An 18,312-nucleotide genomic window follows, 5' to 3' on the forward strand; every position below is an offset into this window, starting at 1 on the left:
AGCCTTATTGCTAACTGTCAGGAGTTTAAGAAATGTGTAATAGATTTAGAGATCAAACCTGATGTGATATGTGTTCAAGAAACATGGCTTAGACTACATCTTGATTTTATTATTCCTTGTTATTGTTCAATCAGATCTGATAGATCAATTGGACAGGGTGGTGGTTGTGCTACGTTCATAAGAGAAGGTCTTGTATATCGTAATATAACTGTCCTATCTGAATATGAATGTGTGATGGTGGAAATCTACAGTGCAGGTAGTAATATTAAGTTACACAATTTTTACAACCCTTGTCGTCAACTATCTGTAGCGATGTTTGATGAAATACCAGGGGAATTGTGCTCTAGAAAGATATGGTGCAGTAAGCACACGTAAAGATGCTAATGGTACTACTGTGGAAGATGTGATGGAAACGAACATTAGTACGTTTTAACGATGGATGTGGTCCAACAGTTGATGTTGTTACAGGGGTTACATCCTGCCTGGACCTCACACTGGCTTCTAACTCTATTGTATCTATGTGTGAATGGAATGGAATGAATGATTCTACTGTTGGAAGTGGTCATTTCCAGATTTGGTATACCATGATCTTTGATGTTACTATTCTAGATAGGGCACCATTCAGAAGATAGGGCTTTCATATTGCAGACTGGGAAAAGTTTGGTGATCACTGGTTAAAGTCTGTTCGACAGTTGTCTTTAGAGAGGCTGGTTGATGTATGTGCTGCCTCTGTGACCTCTCTGATTTTGAGTGCTGCAAATGTATATGTACCGGTGAGTGAAGTGGGTGAGAAAAGGAAGATGGTTCCTTGGTGGACTGAAGAATACTCTGTGGCTATTCAAGAAAGAAATAGGGCTTACAGAGTGCTGCGTAGGAATATGACTCCTGAGAATATGATTTCCAAAGAAATGTACTAAAGCTCTTTGGAAACCTTGGAAATTAACTAGATTCTCAGGAGTTATATTCCTATGCCCGTAGGAGCTTTCTCCATCCAATTAATCTATCAGCCTGTGTTGCTTTCCCCCATAATTCACTGTGCTGGAAATAGGGCTGTGGTGTTCATGTCATTTTGACAGCTGGTGTTTGTCAAGCAAACAACTGTCGGTCTCACAGTAATTGACCGTTACTTAACATAAACACGTTTAGCATCTCCTGGCTTCCACACATAGCCTACAAGCCACTGATGCAGACCTTTGGAACATCTACATTTTAAAAAGTCTAATAAATCCATTTAGTATAGCCTACACCTTCACAATAAATCCATTATTTATTTTAGATAGGTCTAAAGAAGCATGATATGAAGAAAATGTAGTCTATTTCAGAAGAACAGAATAGCATACTCTGTTGTCCTGATCTGGCTATGCCAAATGGCTGTGGGCTACACTAGTTCATTTAGCAGACAAGATTTGCTTAGAATTCCATGGCATTATTTTATAGTATGAAGAATACAATTGAACAAAGCTGAATAAAATAGAAAGGATATTTTCTCCAAATGATTTGAGGTAGTGCGCACATGTGGCTATTCTGTGTTGAGCGGTTAACAAAGAAATAGGTACTCCTATATGATTAATTTAGAGTTATTAATGTAACTTTAGTTGTTCTACAAATGTTGAGCTATATGTTTTGATGTTTAATACATTGTAAGGCTGCATGATGCAACTAATGATGATTTGGAAAAAGTTGCATGAACGGCATGACCTCTTCTTTGTTTTTTGCGCAGGCTGTAAACACTTCATCAGTCTCATTCACAATCTGACAACACTTAATAATGCCTCAAATTTCACGCCGGCATCCCCTTTGTGTGGTCGTAATGCACCCTAAAAATCTTTGCAATGTGCTTAATATTAGGAGAGTTGAGAAATATATATATATAGTAGGCCTAGCCTATAGAAAGCTGATGGGATCCTCCTCTTTTTAATAGAGGCCATCACTCTGTTTTCTTGCACAATTGCATAGCCTATAGAAATGTTGCCAACATGAGCTCATGGGCTCTCATGAAGTGTTTGATTAGATTTTGAATGAGATTTTCATTTATGTCAGAGTGATTAGAGAGACAATAGAGTTCTGAGTACCAGGCACTTAGCAAGTTTGGTAGGCTACTAATGACCATCAGCAGCATCAGAGCTTGGAGAAGCCTAATTACCGTGACTAAGCGGTCAAGTGGAATTTGACTGCCTTCATGACTTGTGACCGCCAGTGTGGCGGTAATACGGTCACCACAAAATCCCTACATATGGTCATTAAGAGAAATGCATGGAGACAATTCTGCTCTACAATAGGCAGGAGTACTGAGCTGGGGGGTGCATGATCTATGCTGAAGAAGATGACTGGAAGAAGCAAGTCCACTCAAATTCCAGTTTTGGTTGTGTGTTAAAAAAATGGCCGTAACTGATATAGAAAAAGCTGACTTGTTGGCGAAGACATTTGCTAGGGTACATAGTGGGGTTATTTTGGATGAAGTATGTAAGCAACGCAGGTGTAAGATTTTAAATGCTCATGTTAATGTGTATAAGAAAAAGGAACACTTGACTTCTTTGGTTGCTGTTTTTACCATACATGAGATGCATTCAGCCGTAATAGGCTGTGGATATACAGCCCCAGGTCATGATCAATTGTGCTATGTAATGTTTAAGCATCTACCTCATGCATGTTCTCCTGGGATTATTTAATAAGATTTGGAGTGAGATGGTTATACCTTCTGGTTGTAAATGTGCAGTAATATTACCTTTTGTAAAGCCTGGTAAGGACCCTTCGTGTGCTGATAATTACAGACCAATAGAACTGACCTCTAACTTGTGTAAACTGATGGAAAAGATGATAGACAATAGATCATATTTTGTCATATGTCATATTTTCTGGAACATAGAGGTTTATTTTTTATTTATTTAACTAGGCAAGTCAGTTAAGAACAAATTCTTATTTACAATGACAGCCTAGTAATGGCTACTGTCTTTGACATTGAAAAGGCCTACGACACTATGTGGAGAGAAGGCCTACTGATTAAGATGGAAAGACTTGGTATTGGTGGGAGATTATATAACTGGGTTTTGTCCTCCTTATTTATTCGCTCTTTTCGAGATAAAATAGGATCCATTTTATCTGATGCCTATGGAGTTGACAATCCTGGTGAGATGCCTTTGGATATACAGCGTAAAGAAAATGGTAGGTTGAAAGGCTGTGAGGTTGAGCATCCCACTGCTACCATACGGCGGCGCACAATTGGTCCAGCGCCATCCAGGTTAGGGGAGGGTTTGGCCGGGGTAGGCTGTCATTGTAAAATAAGAATTTGTCCTTAACTGGACTTACCTAGTTAAATGACAAATAAATACTGTTCTAGATGACTGTTGGGAATATACTAGTAGACAAGGCAGTGGTTTTGGTTGGACAGTTGGAAAGCTTGCTGATGAAAGTGGTTTGAGGGAGTTAGAGGTTGGCCAGTCTGTGGTGATAGGGTATGTTCCTCCATGGCTACTCCCAGATCTCATTGTTGATCTATCCTGGGTAGAGGAAAGGAAAGAATGGTCAGTAGTCAGTGATATAGAAAAACTGGTTGATGCTTTTTTACCGCTTTTCACAGATGGATCTAAGGACCCAGATAGTGGGCGCACAGCAGCAGGCGTTTTAAGTTCCCAAATTTGATGTGCACATATGTAGAAGACTAATAGATGAACTGTCAGTATACTCAGGTGAACTGTTGCTGACAATAGTTGCCCTTCAGTGGGGGCTATCGCGTTTCAGGTAAGACCAAAATGCAGACTTTGTTGAAGTAACAATGTGTATTACAGCAACAGGGGCAAGCAAATGACAGGTCAAGGCAGGCAGGTGTCGATAATCCAGAGTAGTGGGGCAAAGGTCCAGGACGGCAGGCAGGCTCAGGTCAGGCAGAGGTCGGTAATCCAGAGTAGAGACTAAGGTACAGGTAGGCAGGCTCAGGCAAAGTGGTCAGGCAGGTGGGCTCAGAGTCAGGACAGGCAAGGAGGGAAAAAAAGAGAGAGACTGGGGAAAACCGCTGGTTGACTTGTCAAACAAGATGAACTGGCAACAAAGAACACAGGTATAAGTACCCAGGGGATAATGGGGAAGATGGGCGACACCTGGAGGGGGGTGGAGATGAGCACAAGGACAGGTGAAACAGATCAGGGTGTGACAGGTGGAGGAAGTACAACCTGTTAGAATTATAGTATGCTCAGATTCTCTGTCTGTATTGAGTAGTTTATCATCTGGTAAATCTAATAAGAGTGACCTACTATTGGAGGTATAAATGTTATTTTGGAGAATTGAGTGAGATTCTGCTGGGTCCCAGCACATTCGGGTGTAGAAGGGAATGAAATTGTAGACCAGTTAGCTGAAACAAGATATAATTTATATTAATTAATTTACACTCCAGCACAGTAGCTGGCGGAATGCACCTTTAATGTTGGTTTGCGGACCGCCATTATATCATAGAAGAGGAAGACACACCCACAACTTCAACTTCCTTTTCGAAACCCCAACCGACACCCACCCAGTTTACCTACAGTCAGAACAATATTTCAATCTTCTGAAACCAAATGGCTGGTAAGTACTGTATAAATGTGCCTTATAAAGATATGTTTTGCTAAATGTTTTTGATATGAGAGAATGTCTTAACTTTGAGGACAGAATTTCAATTTCACTTTCATTTCTACCAGTCAAGAGTAATCACTAGCCAAAAACTCAACTCCACAACCTATGATGGAGTTGCGCAACGACGAGTGTGGGCAAACTGCACCTCTGACTACATCGACTCGCTGTCAGTCAATAGTTGTAAAACATTTCATTATTTAATGCCTACTGAAAAATACTAAAGGCTGATCAGGGAGGACCATGTAGAACTGGTACTAGTAGAGAGCTATAGGTGCCAGTGGATACGGTACAGCTGCCACAGGTCTGTCTGGCAAGAACACGTCAGATGTCTTCAGATCAGGTTTATTACAGATAAGGGTTCACCACACTCCTTGTATTGGCAGGAATGCAATTCATATCTTGATGGAATTGAAGCAACAGACTGAAACTTGTATCTTCTTATTTTCATTGTGCTCTTCTGTCTGGATAGTCAATCAATTGAATGATGTCCGGGAGCAGTTTGTCAGCCTGGTGACAGAGGCTAATATCAAGGCTCTACTAGACAGACTTCAGCATCCACATGAAGGCAGAAGATTTATCAACAAGTTCGAGGCAGAAGAGGTGATACAAAAAAAACCTGAGAGGGCCGACAAGGCACGTTCTCTTATTGATATGGTGATTAGTAAAGGTGATGCTGCTTGCAAGATGATGTTAACCACATGGCATAATCTAGACCCCTCCAGCCAGATATTGAACACACCGGCACATGTCCTCACAAGCCAAAGGGCACTAGGTCAGTACTACTTACCCATTTCACTTCTCCTAGGCCAGCTCAATTTCAAATAGAATAGCCCTGTTTACATAGATATAGCACTGCTATGCCTGTTTATACTGTTTATATGAAAAATGTGATAAAAAAACGTGATCTACTTTATCAAACACTGTATAATGCTCAGTAAATTCTGTTGGTATATCATAATATTTACAAAATGCACAATAATTTGCTATTTTGTTCGGGGTGCAACTTTGTTTTTAGAAGTGGGGGGACATACCTTTTGTGTGTGTGTTTTTTTACCCCCGTCGGAGAAGCACTCCAAACAGCCTACCCGACCGCTCAGAGGCATCCGCATGGTCCTGAAGCACACCGCTGCCTCGCTTTGTATCACATTCCAATGATAAAACTGGGGGGGACAAAAATGCAATTTCAGAATGTGGGGGGACATGTTCCCCGCATTCCCAGTGAAAGTTGAGCCCCTGATTTTGTTTAATGCCAAGATCTTATTAATTGCACACAACAAATGTGATCGTACTACAGACAATGATGTTCTATGTTCAACAAACAAAGTAAACGGAACAGGATGTTGCAGTGCAATGGTTGCAGGCACCATTATAACATTAGTATTTTCTCTTTGATATTTCCATCAAAAGGATCCTCCTCATGGATGCCTCCATCTCAAGGTTCTCCTCCAGCATCGTCTCGTGTCATGGGTGCTGAAAGAACGGCAAATGAAATAAACTCTACAGTGATTAATTATAACTACAGTAAATGGGTACCATTTGTAATTCTAAGATTTTACATGGAGAATTGTCAAATTACGCTTTCCACTGTTCATAACCAAACACATTTATAATGTAATCTCATTACTTATGTTGTGATGTAACTGTTTCACCTGTTATGCCTCCAGCTATGCCTATTCACCAAGCCCAACCAAACCTGAAGAGGAAGGCTGAAAGCATTGGAATTGGGACAGTTGGAAGCACTGTAAATAACGCCAAGAAGCCCAAAATTGAGGACCACCTTGAGAAAAACATGAAGACCGCACCCAAGGCACCTGTACCCAAGAAGCCTGCTGCAGCGAAGAAGCCTAAAGTCAAGAAGCCTGCTGCAGCTAAGAAGCCTAAAGTCAAGAAGCCTGCTGCAGCTAAGAAGCCTAAAGTCAAGAAGCCTGCTGCAGCTAAGAAGCCTAAAGTCAAGAAGCCTGCTGCAGCTAAGAAGCCTAAAGTCAAGAAGCCTGCTGCAGAGAAGAAGCCTAAAGTCAAGAAGCCTGCTGCAGCGAAGAAGCCTAAAGTCAAGAAGCCTGCTGCAAAAAAATAGTTAAATAAAGATATAAAACATAAGAGCACCAGGTGCATAAGTTTTAGGCATATTGCCTTTAAAACATTCAAAGCACCATATACAGTGGGGCAAAAAAAAGTATTTAGTCAGCCACCAATTGTGCAAGTTCTCCCACTTAAAAAGATGAGAGAGGCCTATAATTTTCATCATAGGTACACTTCAACTATGACAGACAAAATGAGAAAAAAAAATCCAGAAAATCACATTATAGGATTTTTAATGAATTTATTTGCAAATGATGGTGGAAAATAAGTATTTGGTCAATAACAAAAGTTTATCTCAATACTTTGTTATTGTTGGCAATGACAGAGGTCAAACATTTTCTGTAAGTCTTCACAAGGTTTTCACACACTGTTGCTGGTATTTTGGCCCAATCCTCCATGCAGATCTCGCCTAGAGCAGTGATGTTTTGGGGCTGTTGCTGGGCAACACGGACTTTCAACTCCCTCCAAAGATTTTCTATGGGGTTGAGATCTGGAGACTGGCTAGGCCACTCCAGGACCTTGAAATGCTTCTTACGAAGCCACTCCTTCATTGCCCGGGCGGTGTGTTTGGGATCATTGTCATGCTGAAAGACCCAGCCACGTTTCATCTTCAATGCTCTTGCTGATGGAAGGAGGTTTTCACTCAAAATCTCAAAATCTGTTCCCTTTGCAGAAAAACAGCCCCAAAGCATGATGTTTCCACCCCCATGCTTCACAGTAGGTATGGTGTTCTTTGGATGCAACTCAGCATTCTTTGTCCTCCAAACACGACGATTTGAGTTTTTACCAAAAAGTTATATTTTGGTTTCATCTGACCATATGACATTCTCCCAATCTTCTTCTGGATCATCCAAATGCTCTCTAGAAAACTTCAGATGGGCCTGGACATGTACTGGCTTAAGCAGGGGGACACGTCTGGCACTGCATGATTTGAGTCCCTGACGGCGTAGTGTGTTACTGATGGTAGGCTTTGTTACTTTGATCCCAGCTCTCTGCAGGTCATTCACTAGGTCCCCCCGTGTGGTTCTGGGATTTTTGCTCACCGTTCTTGTGATAATTTTGACCCCACGGGGTGAGATCTTGCGTGGAGCCCCAGATCGAGGGAGATTATCAGTGGTCTTGTATGTCTTCCATTTCCTAATAATTACTCCCACAGTTGATTTCTTCAAACCAAGCTGCTTACCTACCAGATTCAGTCTTCCCAGCCTGGTGCAGGTCTACAATTTTGTTTCTGGTGTCCTTTGACAGCTCTTTGGTCTTGGCCATAGTGGAGTTTTGAGTGTGACTGTTAGAGGTTGTGGACAGGTGTCTTTTATACTGATAACAAGTTCAAACAGGTGCCATTAATACAGGTAACGAGTGGAGGACAGAGGAGCCTCTTAAAGAAGAAGTTACAGGTCTGTGAGAGACAGAAATCTTGCTTGTTTGTAGGTGACCAAATACTTATTTTCCACCATAATTTGCAAATAAATTCATAAAAAATCCTACAATGTGATTTTCTGGATTTGTTTTCTAATTTTGTCTGTCATAGTTGAAGTGTACCTGTGATGAAAATTACAGGCCTCTCTCATCTTTTTAAGTGGGAGAACTTGCACAATTGGTGGCTGACTAAATACTTTTTTGCCCCACTGTAGGTAGGTAGGTAGATAGATGGATAGATAGATAGATAACAGGTATTGTGTAAAAGTTACCGAAGACAGTTCACAGAATTGTACATTTAAACAATGCAGCCATTTTTTTCATGACTAAATTTAGCTAACATTAGATAGTTAATCCAGAGATTCTTACCTTTGCCTCCATTTGGCAGTGTCATCCAGATCATCATGGCCCTGGTGAGTGACATTAGCAGCTAATTTGCATTTCATTGGGGGGGGTGACAATGTTATCAAAACGTCACGCCAGGGTAGGCCTACATAAAACACAGCCCTTATTTGAAGTGTTTTTAAAATCCCCTATGGGAAAATTAATGGTGGAAAAACGGTTGGAAGCATTTCCGTGTTTGACCGCTAGGTGTTATCGGTATTATGACTCATATTGTGGTACTCTGTACACAGAAGGCCTGCAGAGTGGGCAGGGTAGTGTCATCACTAGCTTCTATAGCCATCACTAGTTTCTATAGCCACGTAGTCATAAACCCTGCCAATTTCTACAATGTATCTTAGAGGGAGTTATTGAATTAAGAGATTGAGATAAAACTATCCAGTTTGAGTGTTTTTTTTTACTTGTTCCAGTCGCTAGCTACAGCGAACTGAAAAGATGAGCGACCCAGGGATGTGTGTGCTTTGGGGACCTTAAACAGAATGTGACTGGCAGAACGGGTGTTGTATGTGGAGGATGAGGGCTGCAGTAGGTATCTCAGATAGAGGGAAGTGAGGCCTAAGAGGGTTTTATAAATAAGCATCAACCAGTGGGTCTCACAACTATACAGAGATGGCGGAGGAGTATAGAGTGCAATGATGTGTCCTATAAAAAAAATAATTGGTGGCAAATCTGATGGCCGAATGGTAAAGAACATCTAGTCGCTCGAGAGCACAATTACCTGCGGAGCTATAAATGACGTCTCCGTAATCTAGCATGGGTAGGAGGGTCATCAATCAGGGTTAGTTTGGCAGCTGGGTTGAAAGAGCAGCAATTACGATAGAGGAAACCAAATCTAGATTACATTTTAGTGTGCAGCTTTGAAATGTGCTGAGAGAAGGACAGTGTACCGTTTAGCCATAATCCCAAATACTTGTATGAGGTGACTACCTCAATCGCTAAACCCTCAGAGGTAGTAATCACACCTGTGGGGAGAGGGGCATTCTTCTTACCAAACCACATGACCTTAGTGTTGGAGGTGTTCAGAACAAGGTTAAGGACAGAGAACTTGTTTAACACAAAATCCGGGTAGGGGCTCGCTGAGTATAAAACTGTCATACAAATGGATGCGAGAGCTTCTTACCACCTGAGCTGGGTTGGGGTCAATTCTAATTGATATGCCTATACAACTCATGAACTCAAACTTTTCTTTAGGGGTATTTCAATTGGATTTTTACATTTCTTTATTTGCTTTTTCTTTGCAACTCTGCCTAGAAGGCCAGCATCCCAGAGTCACCTCTTCACAGTTGACATTGAGGCTGGTGTTTTGCAGGTACTATTTAATGAAGCTGCCAGCTGAGGCCTTGTGAGGCGTCTGTTTCTCAAACTTGACACTCTAATGTACTTTTCCTCTTGCTCAGTTGTGCACCGGGGCCTCCCACTCTTCTTTCTATTCTGGTTAGAGACAGTTTGCAATGTTCTGTGAAGGGAGTAGTACACAGACATCTTCAGTTTATTGGCAATTTCTCACAGGAATAGCCTTCATTTTTCAGAACAAGAATAGACTGACGAGTTTCAGAAGAAAGTTATTTGTTTCTGGCCATTTTGAGCCTGTAATCAAACCCACAATTGCTGGTGTTCCAGATACTCAACTAGTCTAAAGAAGCCCAGTTGTATTGCTTCTTTAATCAGAACAGTTTTCAGCTGGGTTTTCTAATGATCAATTAGCCTTTTAAAAGGATAAACTTGGATTAGCTAACACAACATGCCATTGGAACACAGGAGTGATGGTTGCTGATAATGGGCCTCTGTACACCTATGTAGATATTCCATTAAAAAATCAGCCGTTTCCAGCTACAAATAGTCATTTACAACATTAACAATGTCTACACTGTATTTGTTATTTTAATGGACAAAAAATGTTTTTTTGTTTTTTTAAGTGACCCCAAACTTTTGAATTGTAGTGTATGTTATGGTTCACTCTTAGTTTTCCTTATCTCCACTGTGGAATGCTCATGTTGATCCTCTTGGTTCTCATGATCCATCCACCGGTCTTCTTTGTTAGTCAGGCCTGACCCCTTCATCCCGTAGTTTCTTCCTGTAATCTAATTTATTATGACTGAAGATGCAGAATTTTCTGCCAGGCCATCTTCTAATAGGGTATAACAGACTCGTTAGAACTTTGACCACACGCCCTATAGATGGACTACATGCCCTCGATCAAATAAAAACTGGAATTTTTCCTCAAAACAAAGGTAAAAAGTATGCTAGTCATTTATAGAAAAATTCATACCTAGTTTGATGTTTCTGTGACAAACGGTGAATTAGTTATGTATGTATACTGCTTTCAATGGCATTTTATGGATTGTATGTATTTCTATCAAGTCAAATGGAATTTCTACTCAAAACAAAGGCTGTTAAAGTATGCTAGACATTTATATCATAAATCATATCTTGTTTGATGATTCTGTGACAAACGGAGAATGAGTTATTGATGTTTACATTTTTAAATGGCTTTTGGCGAATGTCTGTTGAATGTCCGAATTTGTGAATATAAAACCAACTTTACCTCGGTATTTTGCAGACCTTTTAGTGGAGTTGATAAAATGAGCTTGAAGGACAACCATCAAACCCAATCAACTGCAACAAAACACTTTGCCGCCTTTGGGGAGGGGGCGGAGTTTAGTGTGTTGAGAGGCTGTGACGTCGGCTGTCCGCGCATGCTAGTAGCAGCACCAGGGTTTGCTTTTGTTGGACGAAGAGAAAAATTGCTGGCTAGCCAGGATACCGTTAATTTGTTTTGATTTTTTTCCTAGGTCCGTTTTGGCCTATTATTAATCACAGGAGTATCAATAAAGCAGGTACGTTTCCCAATGTGTCTAGTGTTCAATCTTTCCATTCGTTCGCAGATTAACGTTAGTTAGATAGTAACGTTGGCTAGCTATGTGCCATGCGGTCCAGAAAGCCGGCCTAGTAGTAGTAACGTTAACTAACTAGCGAACGCTACTACCAAAGACTGTTTAGAATATCTGTGCTACAAAATACCTAATTCTTTGTGGTATAACTTGACCAATTCAAGGCATGGTTTCTAAACGTTATTCTACTAGAAAATGTTAGCTAGCTAACTGCGTAAGTATGTAACGTTATGTTATTACCAAAGATAGCTTCGTAGCTCACGTTAGCTTGCTAGCCATTTGGCTAGCGAGTTCATTTAGTCCTTGCGTTGTCCAAAGTTGTCACGCCCACGCTGCTAGTGCTTGCTAGCTAGTAAGCTAACATTAGCTTGTAATAGCCAGAATAGATAGTTAACGACGTTACTATATTGCTACACTTAGCTACCGAACATTAACGTTAGTTGATTATCTACAATAGTTCAGATTGTTTTGGTCCTCTTTGCAATTTGATCATTTAACGAGCTAACTCGGGGGGGGCAGTTTGAGTATCATCAAGCCAGGAAGGCAAGAGACCCGTCCTTGACCGAACACATTCCAAATGAATGACACTGGATCAATAAATTCCGTTAAACCTAGTCATCAAGCCCTTTGCGTGGTGTTCAGTAGGACACAACAAAGGAAACCAAATCATGAACATGCTTTTGTGTTCAGGTAACTAAGGTAACCCCCCCCATATTTTCAGAATCCACATCCGTGAAGCATCAACATGGCAGTCAGAAGGGGACACATCAGATACCTCAAAGTGAGTCGCTCTATTAAGTGTTTAGAAGTTATTTCGTAGTTGGCTATATAGTGTGCTGTTGCACAGATGGTGTGGGGGGGGGGGGCTTTTAAATGGTGTCAAGTGCTCTGTTGTCTGCAGCAGAGGATTGTGAATTACCCAGTGTTTACTCTTGCAGGTGTGTGAGGTACAGAGTTGTCAGGGTGACAATAGGGAATCACAACAGCATGTCAGTAAGGGTTCGATTAACATGAAGGTAAATCCACAGATTAACTTTGGCTTTATTTTGAGAAGCATTCTGTTTTGTTTTTCTGTTCTTTTGGGACATGGGCAGCATTCTCTAAGAACAGAACCAGTTAACTGTCATCTTTCATAAAGTTCTAGATGTCTTTATAACGGCTTACTTACACCCATCCCATTCTCCTGAAATTATAGCAAGACGCTTATGATAACGGTTACGACGAACACATGGAAGATGAGCCCAAAGATGCCAAAACCAACCTTATTGTCAATTACCTGCCCCAGAACATGAGTCAGGACGAGTTGCGGAGTCTCTTCAGCAGCATCGGCGAGGTGGAGTCTGCCAAACTCATCCGCGATAAAGTGGCAGGTAATCCCTATCACAAAAACCAGAGTGAGTCCAACCCCTTTTCTTTTGACCTCGGTTCACTTACTTTGAGGAGAAATAATGCCCTGGAATTCTCATTGTTTGTCTGCACATGTGCTCTTTTGTTTTTCACTACAAAAGTCTGTGACATCAAATATTTTTTTTTTGACTTTTCTGTCTTGATTACTAATCTGTAAAATCAATGTGGTATTTGCTGGTTACTGCAATTGTCTTTTACTTTGTATATAACTCCTGTGTACCCCCTCAATCTTATGAAAATGTATTTAGATGCTAAGACTATTTTTGTGTGTTGCAGACTCGCTGATTAGTGTTGGGATCAGAGATTGACTTTTTTTCTTTGGGATGTTGTTCAACTCCTGTTTTTCTGTGCTATACATCTTGTTGAATCTGTTCTTTAAACTTTACTTTAGTGTCTCTTTTTTTAAATGGTGGTCGTTGGGAATTCTATTCATGGTCTTTGCAGATGTTTTCTTATTTCATTGGGTGTTATTAGATCTGGTGATTACAACATATGTAGACCCAATCTTAAAATGCATTTCTTTTGTGGACTCTATATTATGGAATTTTATGTAGTTTTCTCTTGTCTTTTTAGTTTCACATTTTTTATATTTATTGGAAACAGAAGAATTGTTTTCCTTCAATTTAGTGTTATTTTTGTTTGATAGAATGCCAACGTTTTAATATCATTGTTATTTTAAAGAAGAAAGATATTTTCATTTAGACTTTTCAATGTGGATCAGCTTTTCTTTTTTTCTTGAGCCATATTTAGCAGAAAATGTTTTCTTTTGCAAATGTTTTTGCCAAAATGCATGCGGTGTACTGATATCTCCCGTGGAAGACTGGTATCCAATCTGTAGAAATGGACAAACTTTTGTTATTTTATTTTGTTGTTTTTCCTTTTTTTTTCTCTAGGCCACAGTTTAGGGTACGGATTTGTTAACTATGTTAACGCTAGTGATGCAGAAAGGGCTATCAATACCCTCAATGGGCTGAGACTACAGTCTAAAACTATCAAGGTAACGTGCAATAAGGTGTTTTTGTTTTCATGTTTCAACTGATGTGATATGTTCCTCAAGTAGTCCCTGGGCAGTTGAGGGCGAGCCCTCCTGCAAAGTGTCTATTTGCGAAAGGATATGAAGGTATTTGGGTAACATGTTTACTTAATCATGTAATTAACCTTTTTGTTCTATAATTTATCATTTTTGGCGATTTTAATTTAAGCAATTTGCGTGTGCGGTTAACCTGACATGGTTTTATTTTCGGCACATATTTATACTGAAGCCTATATTCATCTTGTTCAGACTACGTTTGTTTTTTTATTTAACACTACTGGTTATTGCTTGAGTGTGACGTTGTGCCGAATCAAAGCCCTGCATAATTTCGCAATTACATCTATTTTCCTTTTATAGTTTTTTTAACTTTTTAAAACAGACCTTTTACTTAATATTAGGGTTTTCTTTTATTACTTAAATAGCGGCTCAGCAATGTGACTGAATTATCAGAATAGGAATGTTTTTTGTACTTTTATTTTGCTTGAAAATTTCAATGCGAGATATTTGGGCATTTTGAATCTGATTTTATTTTTCGAATGTGTGTAATATTGTCAAATTGATTCCAAAGTTGTTATTTTTTAAAATTGTTTTTCCTTTAAATTGCACTCAATGGAAACTGACCTGCCGTCTTCTCATCAGGTGTCCTTTGCCAGGCCGAGCTCTGACGGTATTAAGGATGCCAATCTTTACATTAGTGGGCTGCCCAAGACCATGACACAGAAAGACGTGGAGGATATGTTCACACGCTATGGCCGCATCATCAACTCGCGTGTATTGGTCGATCAGGCCTCTGGTAGGTAGGCAGGCACAGCCTGAATGAGAAATATTTGTGTATAATCAGTTAAATGAGCACCAAGGATACCACTCGGCTAGACTTTACCCCTCTCAAAATCCTAACTATTTGCGTGTACATTTTCAACAGACTTCAAATCAGTGTCTAATAGCATCTTCACCCTATTCCATTAATGACTTCTCCATTTCATCCCCTTGCTTCTCAGGCCTGTCCAGGGGTGTGGCTTTTATCCGCTTTGACAAACGGGCCGAGGCGGAGGACGCCATCAAAGACCTGAATGGGCAGAAACCCCCTGGTGCCTCGGAGCCCATCACAGTGAAATTTGCTGCCAGCCCCAACCAGGCCAAGAACTCCCAGCTCATCAACCAGCTCTACCACAACCAGGGCCGGCGCTTTGGAGGTCCAGTACACCACCAGGCCCAGCGATTCAGGTATGGTTGACTGCTCTACACACACAATCCATGTCAGTGACCGGTAGTGCTGAGCGCTTCAACTTTTTATTTTCTTCTTTTGGTTATTTAACTGACTGACGTTAGTTCAATTACTTGAAATGTATGTGTTTTTTGTGAGCCCAACTCTGTTTCTCTAGAGAAATCAGTAACTGTTGGACACTGGGCTGACGGGAGTTTTAGTTTTCATTGAGCAAGTATTCAACGTAGTTCAGTGCAGAAATGTGGTAATTAACTAGATTGACCATAATCCGTTGCACCTGTTTTTTCGGCACAAGCGGAGATGGCTGCACTTTTCCGCCTACTACATTAGATGCACACGGACCACATAGACTACGATAGAAAGGAATGTACACAACGACGAGGGGGACAGTTCGTGAAATTAAGCCTTGCCATCTTTGACAAATTTGTAAACTTATTTTGTCAGATAGCTCTGTGGCTAGCCTAACTAAATGGAATGTATGGGGAGTACAGAGAATGTTTGGCTGATACTGTGTGAGCTGAGATGGTGACTTTAAGGAAAGATCAATAATAGTAATCAAATGAAAACTAAGTGATGTACACAACTGAAATATTGCATATTTTTCCTGTCGTAATTTCCTTTTCTATTGAAGTCTGGGCTACCCAATGTAGACCTGACAGACAATGGAATATTTTAAATGTTTTGGTAATTCAATGTTCACTATTTGTGGAATTTCCATTAAAAAGCTGATGTTTTGATTTTATAATTCAATTAACGTTTCCAAAAATGTTAAATCGAACCAACCTAGAAAAGCACTAATCCCTCAGCACTAGTGCCCTGTTGTTAAACAAGGGTATTTTGTGATCCTGGGGAGTCAAGACTAGAATCCCAAAGACTTACACCCCTGAATTATTGGTTATTTTTATAGTCTCTTTTAGTACTTTGGTCAGATATTTCCTTGGACAACAGGCCTGCGACTTATGTTTTTAGGTTATTTTAAACGGGCATCTATGCAGTTGCATTTGAAGAACCCTCATTCTGTGCCACTGGCAGGTTCTCTCCAATGAGTGTGGACCACATGAGTGGCATGTCTACGGTTAGCGCTCAGGGGAATTCCACAGCTGGCTGGTGTATCTTCATCTACAACCTGGGCCAGGACGCTGACGAGGGCATCCTGTGGCAGATGTTCGGGCCGTTTGGAGCCGTCACCAATGTCAAGGTCATCCGAGACTTCAACACCAACAAGTGCAAAGGCTTTGGCTTCGTCACCATGACCAACTACGAGGAGGCCGCCATGGCCATCGCCAGCCTCAACGGTTACCGCATTGGAGACAAGGTCCTGCAGGTTTCCTTCAAAACCAGCAAGGGGGGTCACAAGTAAACTGAAAAGGGTGAAGGGGTGCTTGTTTTCCATTCTTACTGGGGGGGTTAAACAATATATTGGGAAGGCTACACATTTGTTCATGGAAGGAGATAATTTATCTCCTTGGTTCTTGTAATTTAATTTCTATGCTGTCACTTAGATCTTTATCTTAGCCAGTAGAAAAGTAGACTTCTTGCTGTGACAAAAAATAACCTGTTCCATAGTTTGTTTTTTGTTTTTTTTGCTGGGGGGGTGTTCAGTAGTGTACAGGAAGTTTGTTGACCAATTCTTGAATGTTTTAATGATCTGTGGGTTATGTTGGTCTACTTCAAGTGTGCCACATACATGGTTGAGGGTGACGATGCAAATTCCTGCCATGTTTAATGCTCTGCTTAATACATGCTTGCCATTTCTCATTTTTTTAACATAGTCATTTTATCATGATCAGGGCGTAAAGCTTGGCCTTGATTCCCAATAGACCCTCCAGTCTTTCTACACTCCTGTTCTCAGAAACAATGTAATTTTGAACATGCACAAGTCCTGTTCTAGATCTACACAGACTATTAGATAAAGCATGCCCTTCTAGATGTGGAAGTGGTCATGTGCTGGCAATGCATTTGAATACAAAAAAGATTGCTGTGTAATTGGGGATCTAAGGGGAAAAAGGACTGATAAATGTGTTTTCCCCATTCCTCTATTTATACATGCCCTCAGACATTAAACCATAAAATCTGAATTGTGATACAAACTATAAGGAAGATTTAAATGATTCAGTTGGTCGGAAGATAATATTCTGTGAGCTGTAATTTTGATAAATACAGAGCTTTTTTCCTGAGTTATTCAATCTTTAACCAGTTGTATGCTTTTCTGTTTTCAAGTGATCTTTTCTTTTATTGAAACTGCCTTTCAACGTCAACTTGTTTTCCATTATTGTTTGATTTACTTTTGCCATTAAACTGTATTTGGTGGAAGTTTTGGTTTGTTCCAGTTTTTTAATAAAAGTTTAACTTCGCTTTTAGTTTGGTTCATTGCATTTGGAAGTTGCCGTTTCATAAACATGACTAAATACTATTCCAACTTGGTCTCTGTATGTCTCCATAATTAGCCTAATTTTTTTTATTTTTATGCATGATTTGAATTTGAAAGCCCTGCCTGGGCATGTCCTGCATAGTTAAATTTAACCAAAGCAAGTTACTGGAGGTTTATGTATGAGGTTACTTGCATACCATTGTTCTCATGAGGCCAAACGTTGTACTGGAAAGTGGGGCTCACAGTTTAGAGGGATGTGCCCTCTGTCCTACAATTATTTATTTTCTCTCACCTCGCCCGCCCAAGCTTTGCAGACCCATGCGTGGCCAGTGGTTTTGACAGGTGTGACACACTTGAAAGAGCCGAGGTGACGTGCACTGTCCCAATGAACAAAACAGATTTTCTGACAACTGGAATGGCAGGTATCTGTTTATGGTTAAAAATGGTGACCACTATTCTTGGACACTAAACACGTCAGTAAATATTGTAGCAGATAAAAATCTGAACATTGTTCACTTGATGTTGATACATAGTGTAGGGTACTTGCTACTTTCTATTTAGTATGGTATACCTGAAGAGCTCAACATACAAGATTAGTTCACACAGTGTTTGGCCACACAGGGGTGTAATAATAGATTAATGGTAACAAGGTGTGTGCAGGTCATACAGCCTAACACCCAAGATGGTCGAGTTGTGGAAAAATCTGATTAGGCAATCCTCTTCCAAGGGCTCACGCAAATGTGTTAAAACATTGACAATTCATCTTTTTTGTTATTCTATTGAGCAATCAAACTAAATTGGCAGCATAGTGCAGCTGCCAAATCACTGTCTACATTAAAAGTTCAAATGCATATTTTCCAAAGGTCAAAAGTTTATTTTC

At 40.3% G+C, this 18,312-nt stretch overlaps 2 protein-coding genes across 7 annotated transcripts; both read left to right on the plus strand.

Moving 5' to 3' along the window:
* The first annotated feature begins 4,456 nt into the window (after nucleotides 1–4,456).
* LOC112253308 (late histone H1) lies at nucleotides 4,457–6,820 on the plus strand. Of its 2 annotated transcripts, XM_024425312.2 has the most exons (5): nucleotides 4,457–4,557; nucleotides 5,075–5,377; nucleotides 6,013–6,126; nucleotides 6,270–6,454; nucleotides 6,488–6,820. In XM_024425312.2, the coding sequence occupies exons 1-5, from the start codon at nucleotides 4,551–4,553 to the stop codon at nucleotides 6,677–6,679; spliced, it is 801 nt and encodes a 266-aa protein (XP_024281080.2). In that variant the 5' UTR covers nucleotides 4,457–4,550; the 3' UTR covers nucleotides 6,680–6,820. The 2 variants fall into 2 exon arrangements, with proteins under 2 accessions (XP_024281080.2, XP_024281078.2); XM_024425310.2 differs by having other exon boundaries at nucleotides 6,270–6,820.
* Nucleotides 6,821–10,377: 3,557 nt separating this feature from the next.
* LOC112252077 (ELAV-like protein 1) lies at nucleotides 10,378–17,415 on the plus strand. 5 transcript variants are annotated; one of them, XM_024422999.1, is made up of 8 exons: nucleotides 10,378–11,342; nucleotides 12,087–12,177; nucleotides 12,335–12,412; nucleotides 12,592–12,790; nucleotides 13,697–13,800; nucleotides 14,476–14,629; nucleotides 14,835–15,060; nucleotides 16,094–17,415. In XM_024422999.1, the coding sequence occupies exons 2-8, from the start codon at nucleotides 12,142–12,144 to the stop codon at nucleotides 16,419–16,421; spliced, it is 1,125 nt and encodes a 374-aa protein (XP_024278767.1). In that variant the 5' UTR covers nucleotides 10,378–11,342; nucleotides 12,087–12,141; the 3' UTR covers nucleotides 16,422–17,415. The 5 variants fall into 5 exon arrangements, with proteins under 5 accessions (XP_024278767.1, XP_024278766.1, XP_024278768.1 ...); XM_024422998.2 differs by having other exon boundaries at nucleotides 12,118–12,177; XM_024423000.2 differs by having other exon boundaries at nucleotides 12,118–12,177; nucleotides 12,592–12,766.
* The last annotated feature ends 897 nt before the right edge of the window (nucleotides 17,416–18,312 follow it).

Source organism: Oncorhynchus tshawytscha, linkage group LG06, assembly GCF_018296145.1.
Source record: "Oncorhynchus tshawytscha isolate Ot180627B linkage group LG06, Otsh_v2.0, whole genome shotgun sequence".
NCBI lineage: Eukaryota > Metazoa > Chordata > Actinopteri > Salmoniformes > Salmonidae > Oncorhynchus > Oncorhynchus tshawytscha.

Bases quoted from the DNA above. Each gene is read 5' to 3' on its own strand.
- LOC112253308 (XM_024425310.2), top strand. The intron at 5,378-6,012 runs GTCAGTACTACT...TTCCATCAAAAG, and splicing joins CACAAGCCAAAGGGCACTAG to GATCCTCCTCATGGATGCCT. The intron at 6,127-6,269 runs GTAAATGGGTAC...TTATGCCTCCAG, and splicing joins AGTGATTAATTATAACTACA to CTATGCCTATTCACCAAGCC.
- LOC112252077 (XM_024422999.1), top strand. From the start codon at position 12,142: ATGGCAGTCAGAAGGGGACACATCAGATACCTCAAA. The intron at 12,178-12,334 runs GTGAGTCGCTCT...TTACTCTTGCAG, and splicing joins GACACATCAGATACCTCAAA to GTGTGTGAGGTACAGAGTTG. The intron at 13,801-14,475 runs GTAACGTGCAAT...TCTTCTCATCAG, and splicing joins TACAGTCTAAAACTATCAAG to GTGTCCTTTGCCAGGCCGAG.